This window comes from Rhododendron vialii, chromosome 12a (assembly GCF_030253575.1).
Source record: "Rhododendron vialii isolate Sample 1 chromosome 12a, ASM3025357v1".
NCBI classification, from domain to species: domain Eukaryota; kingdom Viridiplantae; phylum Streptophyta; class Magnoliopsida; order Ericales; family Ericaceae; genus Rhododendron; species Rhododendron vialii.
This window is the reverse complement of record NC_080568.1, coordinates 29,117,398-29,129,586: the sequence shown is the minus strand read 5'-3', so window position 1 is coordinate 29,129,586 and position 12,189 is coordinate 29,117,398. Positions and strand designations below refer to the sequence as shown.

The following is a 12,189-nucleotide window of genomic DNA, read 5'->3' as shown; positions in this document are numbered from 1 at the left end:
ATTCTCCAAATTGTTACTCCCTCCGTCCCTAAATAAGTGTCCGGCGTGCAAAACTAGGCCTTCAAAAAGATGCATTTGTTTAGTTAAAAAAATTAATTTTTTTTCACAAATCAATAGATAGCAATGAGTTCTATTCGATTGTGAAAAAAAATTAAATTTTTTAATAGAAAATATGCATGTTTTGTAAAGGCTAATTTTGCGCGTCGGACACTGATTTAGGGACGGAATGAGTAACTTTTAGAGAGTGACAAAATGAATATGAATTGATTTTGGCACTTCCGTAGACAATTTGGGAGAGTGACAAAATCACTCGTATGTAAGAATCGACAGCACGAGGATGGAAGTTGAACCAGAGACTCAAAAAAAAAAAAAAAATTGGGCTCCTGCCAAGTGTCAACCTCTGCTGAAGGCGGCTTTAGTGTCGGTTCACTGATTTTAAGATGTTTCTACAATTATTGTTTAGTCCCTGATTTTATGATGTTCTTTTTTTTTTCTTTTCGAAAGGGTCGTTCTAGTAGCAACTAGGTGGGAGGGGTGCAACGGTCAATTCAGTGCTCCACATATGAATGGTATTGGTGCAGAGTGTCTCTGGTAGTGAGACGACGGTGAGCCTCTCTTTAGAAAGAACTTTGCTACACACATAGCAATCTGTACACAGATTTCTTTGTGGCGCCCACCACGAGTTTTACACAAATCATCTAAGTCGTTCATTAAATGTAAAACATTTTTTCAAGGGTCCCCGTAAAAAATAAGCTCAATCCAATACCTATAGGTGCTTCATCCAACACATATTGGTGCTTCATCCAACTATCTAACTTTTCATTTAGATTTCTGGATAATGAAAAGTTATATGGTTGGATCGAGCACCTATAGGTATCAGATTGAGATTATTTTTTACGGGGACCTTTGAAAAAATGTTTTACATTTAATAAACGGCTCGGATGATTTGTGTGGGATCCGTGGTGGGCCCCACAACGAAATCTATGCACAGATTGTATGTGTGTGTAGACTTTCTGCTTTAGAAACAGTAAGTCTGTTCACACATACTTTCTCTACACAGATCACGCACAGTTCCGTTTGTAGGGCCCACACAAATGATCCAAGTCGTTTATAAAATGTAAAACATTTTTTCAAGGTCCTCCGCGAAAAATCAGCTCAATCCGATATCTATAGGTGCTCGATTAAATCATCCAACTTTTCATTATCTTGAAATCCAAATGAAAAGTTAAATAATTAAATCGAGCATTTATAAGTATCGAAAAAATATTTTACATTTAATGAACAGCTTGGACCGTTTATATAGGATCCGTAGTGGACCCCACAACAAATCTGCGCACAAAATTTATGCATTTTTGTTGTGTGTGTAGCATTACTGGCTCTTTTTTTAGCAAGACTACACCCACCACTCAATGTCTCACTATCCGTCTCGGTAATCGATGGTCCGTATTTTAAATTTTTTTTTTCTGGAAGAGTTTTTTAAAATCCGGACCATACAAAACACTTTTGAATAACGAGATTAAGAATGGTAAGAGGAGCGAGGAGTGTTGAGTGGTAGGCGTAAACTTTTTGCTCTATTTTGGCATGCACTCTTTTCTAACTCTTACTCGGTCCGAGGGAATCTGCACTATCATCTAGGATGTCACACTCGATAGTACTCAACGTGATCCTCATTTTCATGTACTAATATTTAAGCAGAGCAAAAAACAACATTCTTAACCCCGTAACCTGGTATTGAAAAATGTTTGTACTATTTTTGGATGGAACATACAATCATGTAAGATCATGTGATTAAGTCCTTCTGAGTAATCGGAAACTCATCTCACCAACAGCAACCTTTCGTCATGCGGCCGCAATGGAAGTTTGAATCCCCTTCAACATCTATTTCGCATAAACTTTCAGGTGTGGGAGAGTGACCCATAAGATTTTGCACTTGCATGTAGAAGTTGAACTAGAGATTTTACTGTGAACTTTCAATTGTGTTCTTTTAGGGCGTGTTTGATAGGAGGTTTGGAGGGGAGGATTGGATTAATAATTCCATGGGATTGTTAATACTTTGTTTGGTTAGGTTTTTGTAGGGGGGATTAGTTGTCCCATGGGATTGTTAATCCCCCAAAATGGGGGTATTAGCAATACCATGGGGGGGGTGTTACTAGTAATCCCATCCCCATGGGATTGAGCAATACATATTTAAAAACCCACTTCAATCCCAATCCCAATCCTAATCCTAGCCAAAACAAACATGTTATTTACAATCCATTCCCATTCTCAATCGAATCCCAATCCTAATCCTATGCAAAACAAACATGAATAAATAATTCATCTCCTCATTAATAATCCCACCTCATTTTCAATCCCAATCCTAATCTCATATCATTACGAATCCCCTTAAAACGAAATCTGCAATCAAACACGCCCTTAGACTCTAGTTAAAGGAAAGGAAAAGGGTCAATCTGATCAATACAATGGCACAACAATATTACTCTTTTTTTTACTCCGTATTTTTTTTTCGATGGTCAGGAGTGTCCGAATTAGCTCCTCAAATAGTTATCTCCTTGGTTCGATCAAAGACAAGTTATCCACGTCGGAACTAAGAGATTTACCAACTAGATTCAAGAGTCGAAACTTGATCAATTGTGCGAAGAACAAATCTACCAACCAACTGGACTGGGGTACTAACCATATACTCTTTTATGCAGAGCTAAGATTGATCAAGTGGAACCCAGGAGGACCATAAAAGTAACTACTATATACAAGGGAACCGCAACCCTTGTTTAGGCTAGCTCCAGTATCCCATCGTTCTTTCTGGACCCTTCACTGCCTTTTTCTAGATGTTCCTAATTTTCTCCTGAATTATGACACTTTACTCCATTCGCAAATCTTCACGAATGGCTTTCAATTTCATCCGACCAATGGAACAAAATCTTGTGGAAGAAAAACCAAAATCTATAATATTTTATTGAAATTAGAAAAATAAGTTTTATGTAAGGTCTCCAATTTTTTCGATGTCATCGCTTATTTGATACGGTTTCATGGTTGAAACATACGAAAAGTGGGGAAAAAGAATCAATATTTGGTGAATGAAATATTTTGCCCTTGTATTGTATAAATGAACGTGAAATGGCAATTTTCTGAAGCACCAAAAAAAGAAAGAATGTGAAATGGAAAATCTGTTTTTATAAATGGCTCCTGTTTTTTTTTTTTTTGGGTTAAAACTACACACTAGCTACTTCGCAGTTATCCCGGGTAATCTCAGGACTCTAAAATTAAATAATGATTCTAAGGATTTTTTTTGCTGGCAGTGACAATCGAACCTAGATTTAAAGATGAAACCCCATTCTGTTACGCTTCCGCTCTCTCAATCTTGAGAATTGTTAATTAATATTCTTTGCGTGTGGTATTTTGTTTATATTCATGTGTGATTTTGCAAATGGCTAATTATGTTGTGTTTGGTTTGCTTATCAAAAAGAATTTTTCAAAAAATTCCTCCTAGATTTTTCTATTTTCAATATTTCTCTCTCTATCTCTATCTCTCTCTACTTATTACCTCTACTATTTTTCAAAAAAAAATTCAAAAACCAATCCAAACAAGGCATAAATAATTTCTAGAACTGACCTTCATCTTCAGATACAAATAGAGAGGGTTCTTCGGGTTGGATTTTCATTTTTCATTTTTTTTCATAAATGATTTTAATCTCGTGAAAGTATAATAAATCTCTAAGTTTGCCAGGAAAGTAATTACTGGGCCAATTGGAAGGTTTCTAAGGCTCCGTTTGTTTTGATGTAATGTAAAATGTTTTTTCAAAAATCAAATTTTAAAATTTTATTTTTCCGGTGTTTGGTTGGCGCATGAAATATATTTTCCAAAACAATGGAAGATTGCTAGTTTAGAAATATTTTAATCGAATAAGCTCTCTCTCGTTTTGGATCTAATAAGATTTGGGAGAAGAAAGTAATTAAATATGTGCTTTTGGAAAATGTCAGACCATCAGGGAGTGAAAAATGCAAAAATGACTCACAGCTAAAACTAGAGGAAAACAATTTCAAAATGTACCTTGAAATATTTTCCTCATTTTTCTAGCCAGACAACAGAAAATTGGTAAAATTAATACTTTCTGATTTACGTCCAAACAAATGAAACCTAAAAGTTTTTTTTGTCTTTTCCAATGGTTTTTTTTAATTTTAAAAAATATAAACTTCAGTTCAATAAGGCCGAGAGGCCCGCTTGAAAAATCCAATTTCTGACTTAAAAGTCTAACATTGCGTCCATGAGTAAAAAAAATTGCGGCCATACGTTCTAACATTACGTCCACAGGGTCAACAGTGACGTTTAAAATTGCGGGCCCGATGTACAAAATACAGACCAACGTGTATACCAATCACGCTGTCAAAAATTGCGGCCATGAGCAAAATAATACGGCCAGGAGTAATATATTGCGGCCATGGGTAATACAGTGCGGCCATGAGAAAGAATCCTCCCTCCATCTACTTCTCTTCTTTTTCTCACGTCACAGCAGCGCAAGGTTCGACCGACTCCTCCCTCCCTCTCTCTCTCTCTCTCTCTCTCTCTCTCTCACACACACACACGCACGCACATTGCTTCTCTGTAGAACTGGCATATCAAGGGTTCAAACTGTTGAATTTATCCGAATCGTCTTCGTGATTGTCTTGCCACTTTCGCATTGTTTTGAATTGGTTCGAATCTTCTTCTTTCAAGAGTAATTGTTGAAAGGTATCGCAGTAATTGAAAACTTGTTTCTTCTGGTCCTTTATAGGTAACTAATTAATTAGTGAAGAATCATAGCCTCTTCTTAATTTACAATACAATCAAACAAGAACTGGTCTATGGGTATGTATACCGTATACGTCTAGGAGATAATGCGTTCAGATATTTCAGTGAAATGGCGGGAACAACTGAACCAGATTCCGAGGAATCGCAGAGAAACGAGGGATGCTCCTTCGTATGGGATGACACAACTCAGCTATACTACCATCCCAGGTTATTACTCTTTCCAATTCAATCACCTATTTTTCTTCTTTTGGTTATACAAATTAGGGTTTCGCCTATTCATAGTTTTTTGGGATAAGTAAAAATTTAGACCATTTCTCGATTTGTGCGTGTCATCCTTGCGCAAGGGCCTTGCCAATCTTCTCTGTATCTTTCCAATTTTATCGGATGTCCCCGATGGAACGCCTATTCATAGTTACTCATACGGCCATACCTTCTGAGTTCTTTGTGAATCCTTATTGATGTATTCATGCTTATTGGACAGTGTTGTCAAAATCCTACTGTATGGCTCTTATGTTTCAATACGACTGGAGCATGTCTTATGTTAGATAAATCTTCCGATATGGTATGTATCCTACGGTTCGGTTTGGTTCGTTGGGAGTTAAAACCGGATCGTAGCAGTCTGATTGCACGAAGAATACTTCTCATGTGCATTGACTATGAGTGGCGACTCCAGAGGTATTTGTCAATGGGGTCATTCACATAACCTTTTCAAATGATCATGCACAAAAAACACATATTCTAGACATTGTCAGAAACATGAGCTAAGCAAAATAATAATAGTTACAGAGAATTAATAAATTCCTATTTCCTAGAAGTAAAGTGCAGAAGTAATGAACTACTCTATAGTGTGTTACCACAGAGAGAGGGGAGTGGAGAGAAGACATATAAATGTACCCTCTGTTCATTGTAGAGGGAGGGAGACGAAAATAGGTGGACATTGGAATAATTTTACAGTGATAGACTGAGAGCTCTCTCTTGATTCTGTGGGTGGTGATGCATGGCCGTTCTTAGTTGGTGGGGCGATTTGTCTGGTTAATTTCATTAACGAACGAGACCTTGGCCTGCTAACTAGCTATGTGGAGGTGACCCTCGACAGCTAGCTTCTTAAAGGGACTATGGCCTTTCAGGCCATGGAAGTTTGAGGCAATAAGTGATACCTGTAGATGTTCTGGGCCGCACGCTCGCTACCTGACACCATGGTAATGCAAAGAAGTCATGTGATTATGATGATCTATTTTCACGATTGGTGACCCCATATCCAATCTACTGGGCGTCATCATTGTTGACTATATGTCCATAACCATGTTAGAAGGATCCCTATAGAAAGTATAGAATACCCATGTTGGCAACTAGACGCTGGAATAAATGTAAGGATATGGGATCCGTGTCTCACAATTTTGCTACACTCACCAAACAGGCATATTTTGTTATTCGGATTTACCACAATTATGCGGAATTCCACCATTATGCATTAAATTCCTGAAGGCACTTTGTGGACACTGTTTATCTTAGAAAATGATAGAAATGATATCTTGGCATATCCCCATGTCTTTGGATGAACCTGACCCTTGTAACCATACCCGCACCCGAATCCATGTAACTTAGGTCCATTATTTGCATTCTCTATTCTCTGCATGGTATTGGACTAAAATAGGGGTAGCCTCCTCCCTTGCACCTGGATGCAGGCTGCATTAAGGCCCAAGTCACTGTAAAATACCAAAGGATTTCATCACCTAAGTTAGAGAGACTTGTTAATACGTTCATGACTTTATCTTGGTTTGGGTTACAATGGGTTATGTCGAGAAATGTTATGGAGCTTTTAATCGCTTGGAGGGGTGCTAGAGTGGGCAAGCAGAGAAAGCGCGTATGGGCTATGATTCCTCTTTGTTTGATGTGGACTATTTGGCGTGAGAGGAATTCGAGATGTTTCGAAGGGGTCGAGAAGCCTTTATTTAAAATTAAAAGTTTTGTGGTTAGTAGTTTGTGTAGTTGGGACAAGGGTGATTGTAATCCCTCCCTTGATCATTTTCTAGAGTGGTTTGAGTTGTTCTTTTCGACTGGTGGTGTATAGGGCCTTTTTGTCTTAGTGACCTTTTTGTATACGGGTGGCATTCCCTTAATGCCTTCTTTAATATAAATATTTACTTATAAAAAAAAAATATTCTGTCTGAATTTGCTGCAGTAGTGGATTTTACCATGATCCCGCTGCGGGCTGGTATTACAGTAGTACAGATGGTGTCTACTACAAATTTGAAGATGGGAATTATGTGCTATTGGAATCTGCCCAGGTATCATTGCATCTTTGATTGCATTGCAGACAAGTTCTATATATATATATTTTTTTTGATAGGCAACAAATTGTTCTATTTCCAGATGTGTGTTCTCTTTTCATTTGTACATTTTTCTTCTTTGATATGTTTCTTTTTTTTTTTGTTACTGTAAGTTATTTTGTTGCTTTTTTCAGGGCGATTCATCAGAAATGTTTCAGTGTGTAGACAGTGTTCAGAATTCTGCTCAAGATGAGCCTGGCCTGCTTGTAACTTCTCCTAAAGGTGATTTGGAAGCATATAAAGTAGGAACTGTTTCTGAGGAACCATCTGCAGGTGAGATGATATGCATTAGTACATTATACAATGAGTGCACTAACTTCTATGCTGTTACAGTATTGCCATATCGAAGTTGTAAATATGTATGAGACCACCATTTTGTCAAGAAAAAGTTTCACTACGCCAAGGAAGGAGTTTAGAAAAACTTTTCCTTGCCAACTACAAAGAGACTACACCTTGGATCACACTTTGACTATGTGTCAATTGTCATGGAGTGTTTGACTTGATGGGATGGCATTTAGAGCATGAAATTTCTCCACTGGAACAGACAACAATATCTGTCCGTTTCATCTATTAGATTGAGACATGAAATAACCTGTTGCTCAGGAGTTAACAGGTGGTTGATTGGGATCATTTTATTGTTTACTTTTTCATACACTTGTTTGTGTTGTGCATGCAGTTCTTATTCAGTGTCTCTATGCATTGTTCTATTGCCATCAGCCCATCACTGCCCTCTAATAAGATGCTACCCATCACCACCCAATTCATAGAATTTTTTGCTGTGTCAAATACTTAGATGGAAGATTTATAGCTTCTTAGACGCAAATCACGTGACCGTTATCGGGCTGTACTATATAGTGTTAAAAGGCTGGTACCTGAATTGTTTTGGGGCATTAACCCAGTGACCTGCTTGGCTGACATTTTCTTCTAAATATTTCTCATTTCTTGCAGCCCACATTGAGTGCAACATCAGTCCAATGCTTGATTGTCCACCTCCACCATCAGAATGGTATGCTACTTTACTTTTCTTCTCTTTGCGTTTCAAGCCTTGAGTTTTCTATGCTAACAAATATAAGTTAATTTTAAATCAGGTTGGAAGATACACTTATTGATCTTTATTTGTCTGGATATTCCAACCAAGAAACTGATGCTGAACATGGTGTGAGTATGCCCATGGATACAGATCATGGGGATTGCGTAGGTCTGTCAGTTGATGGGTTGTCAGAATATTTGTTTACCATTTCTGGAGAGATTTCTATGTTTATAGAGGGGCTTAAATAGGTCTGCGCTGTCGAAGATGCAGGAAACTACAATAATAAACTACAAGAAGGTGAATGGATTCCGGATGAAGATCCTGGAGTAAATGATTCAAGTGGAATTGTCTCAGATGAAGGTCTCTACACAGATATTACTCTTTGAGATGGTTTTTTAATAGTTATGGTAACTAATTTGGGTTCACTCCTGTCTCAATGTCTTGGCTTGATACATCTATATTGCAAACAAAAACAATGAGGGTATATCTTTAGAAATTGTCCAATTGAGATTTTTCAGTTTTTTCTTTTCAAGCTTTCTTCATCTGGGCAACATGGGTCCACCTATCATATGGCTCAACAACACTGCCACCACCTACCATAAGGGTTCAGGACCTTCACGGTCTCTCTCTTCTTTCTTTTTTTGTTGAAGTTTGTTTTCTTGTTGCGAATATTTTGTTTGTTTTCTGTAGAAAGAGTAAACACGGCTAGATCTATAATAACCGGATGATGGCCCGTCAGTTGCAGTCTTTGAGTTGTGTTTCAAGCTTGTTTCCTCGCCAGGTACTTCTTGGGAGGAAGAGAACTGGCATGCTCAGTATGGTCAAGTTGTTCGTTCTGGCGAAGAGTCAGTTCCAGATTTCCAAGCAATAGATCTATGGGATTGGGCAATGGTCAGAGGAACCCGAAGGGATGGAAAAAATCAGGTGGTGAGGTTGGTTGGGCGATTGATGAGACAATCTGCTAGGCTTCATCCCTCAATGCCTTTGGGTGGCAGTCTACTTAAAACTGCTCCAATTAGTGAAGTGCATCTTGATCTGGTACGAGTTACATCAGGTTTGGTATTTCTCTCTTTCATTTGAGAACAAAGATAAGATCCTGAACTTATTACATGGCAATTTTTATGTGTTTTTGAATATGCTGCATTAGTTGTCTAAAAAGGGGGAAAAGGAAATGCAAGTTTCGAATGATGGCAACTTTTTTTTTTTTTTTGAGTCGTGTTTATTGTTATTTATGTGTCATATTGTGTCCATCGCCGCAAACAGAACCATGAAGGATTGTTGGAATTTTCATTAATTTTATGCAGTGATTTAACTCCTTAGATCAAGCATCATTTTTGTTGAAGACCCATTATTTTGTTTATATAGAATGCATATTCCATAAACAAGGTCGTAGAATTAGGAATTACTGGTTCTTGGCGTTGCATATCCCAAATCATCCATCTTGGCGTTGCACCAAATGGTTTTTTTTTTTGGTGTGTGTGTGTGTGGTTCAGTGGAGTTTTTTTGCTCCCGCTGATCGACAAGAATCTGGTGCATGTTGCAATGTCTTTGGGATAGAATTTGTCTTCCCGAGTATCAGTCTACTATTCTCCCAAGTCTGAACTTTTGAATTTTTCTCTAGTTCCACTTCTCTCTCATAAATTTGTGTTGACGGCTATAAATGATTACATTTTTCAGGGCAGGTGTATAAGTTGAGGAGTCCTAGTGCAAGGCACTTGGCCTCCTTGTCAACTTATGATTCCTCCAACCCAACTAATGATTGGGGCTTCCCAGAATTGTCAATTGAAAATCAAATCCAAACCACACCATCATCCAATGGAAACTGCGAACCAAAGCTGGTAAAGGGAGCCGTCATTCACAAGGATTTGCCTTCATTGCCAGGTCAAACAGGTGCATCCAAAAATGTAAGTTCTGCAACAAAGAAGCTTGGCTTGAAGTTGAAACTGTACCATCTTCTTGTGCATAGTCTTATGCGGGTATCCAACGGGAAACAGTAAATTTTAGGAATAAATTAAGGGGATAATAAAGTAATACAATGAAGAAAGGTAGTTACAAGTTTCTTTACAGCTGATAGAGCGAGCTGCATCCAGTAGATTTGAAAAGAAACTGTTCCCTCCTCTAATGGTAGTCCTACTGTGCACACGGTTTCTGCAACATTTGTTGAGATTTGGAAAAAAAAAAAAACTGTTCCCTACTCTCATTCTACTCCTGCTGTGCCACGCCATTTCTGCAACATTTGTGTGTTTTTGGCACTTGATTTATTACTAAAAAAAGGCCCACTGGTCATGCCAATTGAGGTGATGTACTGATGTTCATCAATTATCGGTGGTGTTTGTTGGTTAGTTGCTATAAGTTCGATTTGGAGTGGCCAGTATCTCTCACTCACATGCTTGTTTCTTTAAAACTGTCAACGAGATGTGTTCTGATTCTTTTAGCATCAAGAAGTTGCAGTTGTTGTAGTTGGATAAAATTCTAGTCTGTGCTTTTCCTTCTTGTTTTACTTTTTTGATGGTCGCCCTTTTTATCTGATTTCAACTCTCTAGCCATGGCAATAAGTATGTTGGGAGTCTTACCGGCACGGTGCTTTATGCATGTTGAAACGACCTAACGTGAACCCAACCTTCAAATTTTTTGTTCTACTTCGGCAAAATTAGGATTTAATGAATCTATGATTTTAGTTTCTGGGCTGCTTTTTTTTTTTTTTAAAGTTTAAGAGTTCTTGATGGAGTTTGTGTTTGCATCTTATTTTTTCCTTCTAGCATGGGGGTAATGCATACAGGGATAGAGCTGCTGAGAGGAGAGCCTTGCACGGCAGTTTTGGTGTGGGTCCAGGACAAAAGAAGTCAGCTGTTATTGACGATTCTGCACCATCATCTCCTGTCTCTGCTGAGGAAGCCGCAGGTGAAGCCTTGAACAATTCGTTCGGAGTTGGTAGTTATGCGAGAAGAATTCTTGAAAGCATGGGCTGGAAGGAGGTAAAACCTTTCATTTTGCCTACAGGGCTATGTTTCTCTAAGTTTATTTGGGTTCCAATCTTCGTCAATAATATTTGAAAATGATGGTATAATGCCTCTATATGGTGGCCTTTTGTAGCAAAACCTTAGATTTATTTTACTTGTAGATATTGACCTTTGATCACATAAAATTCAACAGAAATGGTTTCGGGGTCATAACCTGTTTGGACCCACTATTTAGAACACGTTTTCTGCTTTTGAATGTTTAATCACAAGATGAAGAAGATATCAGTAATATAGTCCTCGGAAGTTCTACTGGAAACGAGGCTCAACAGACTACCAGGAAGAAAAAAAAAATGTTGGAGCTTTTATAGGCCTGAAATTCGGGTATAAAAGATAGTACCAATTAGCTAACTTGGTATTTTTCATTGTAGCTTTCCCAAACAATTTAACTATTTTGGCATTTTGGATGAGATGGCCACCCAATTTTCATGGTAGTCTGAATGACTTTGTTTTTCCCTTTGTGTGATCAGGGCGAGGCACTTGGCAGCAGCACAAAGGGTTTGGTGGAACCGTTAAAGGCGGTCGGAAACAAAGGAAACGCAGGTTTAGGTTGGGATCACAGCAGAAGAGGGAATGTCTGAACCTTGTTGGCATCATCTTCCTTTACTAGTCTGTGTTTGGTCGACACAGATATACGTAAATACATCTTAGTGCCTTTCCCAGTAGAACCTCTTACTAGATAACCTGAGGAGGAAGTAGTTCCAACACATGAGATAGTCATGAACACATTCTCCTAACTTGTTTTTATCTGTTTTACTTTTTGCTGGGAATTAGGAAAATAAGAAGAAAACACATGAATCTTTCTTGGGAAGAGGTTTTTTTAGAAGAATTGCTGAATATCCAACATTGCTTGGAATTGAGAACACTGCCACAATCTTGCATTTTGTTTGTTGTTTCTCTACGCATACGCAGCATAACAGAACTTCAGCAGGTACAAACTTAAAAACCATAGATTCAACAACAGAACGCAATACATCAGTATCACCAACATACCAGGCATGAAAATAACGGCACAATTCCAGC

At 38.1% G+C, this 12,189-nt stretch overlaps 1 protein-coding gene and 1 non-coding gene across 6 annotated transcripts; one reads left to right on the top strand and one right to left on the bottom strand.

The window, feature by feature from the left end:
* Positions 1-4,496: 4,496 nt before the first annotated feature.
* On the top strand, positions 4,497-12,031 carry LOC131310885 (uncharacterized). Of its 5 annotated transcripts, none has more exons than XM_058338136.1 (11): positions 4,497-4,520; positions 4,895-4,996; positions 6,972-7,077; positions 7,254-7,392; positions 8,068-8,125; positions 8,208-8,317; positions 8,420-8,509; positions 8,931-9,203; positions 9,827-10,053; positions 10,909-11,124; positions 11,637-12,031. In XM_058338136.1, exons 2-11 carry the CDS (start codon positions 4,899-4,901, stop codon positions 11,745-11,747), a joined length of 1,428 nt encoding a protein of 475 aa, XP_058194119.1. In that variant the 5' UTR covers positions 4,497-4,520; positions 4,895-4,898; the 3' UTR covers positions 11,748-12,031. The 5 variants fall into 5 exon arrangements, with proteins under 5 accessions (XP_058194119.1, XP_058194118.1, XP_058194120.1 ...); XM_058338135.1 differs by having other exon boundaries at positions 4,499-4,520; positions 8,414-8,509; XM_058338139.1 differs by lacking the exon at positions 4,497-4,520 and adding an exon at positions 4,611-4,729.
* On the bottom strand, positions 5,087-5,189 carry LOC131312225 (U6 spliceosomal RNA). The gene has a single exon (XR_009195794.1). It is a non-coding gene; the product is annotated as a U6 spliceosomal RNA (small nuclear RNA).
* Positions 12,032-12,189: the final 158 nt, after the last annotated feature.

Coding starts and splice junctions, on each gene's coding strand:
- LOC131310885 (XM_058338135.1), top strand. CDS start 4,899: ATGGCGGGAACAACTGAACCAGATTCCGAGGAATCGCAGAGAAACGAG. Junction 8,126..8,207: donor CCACCTCCACCATCAGAATG/GTATGCTACTTT, acceptor ATTTTAAATCAG/GTTGGAAGATACACTTATTG. Junction 8,510..8,930: donor TGGAATTGTCTCAGATGAAG/GTCTCTACACAG, acceptor TTTCCTCGCCAG/GTACTTCTTGGGAGGAAGAG.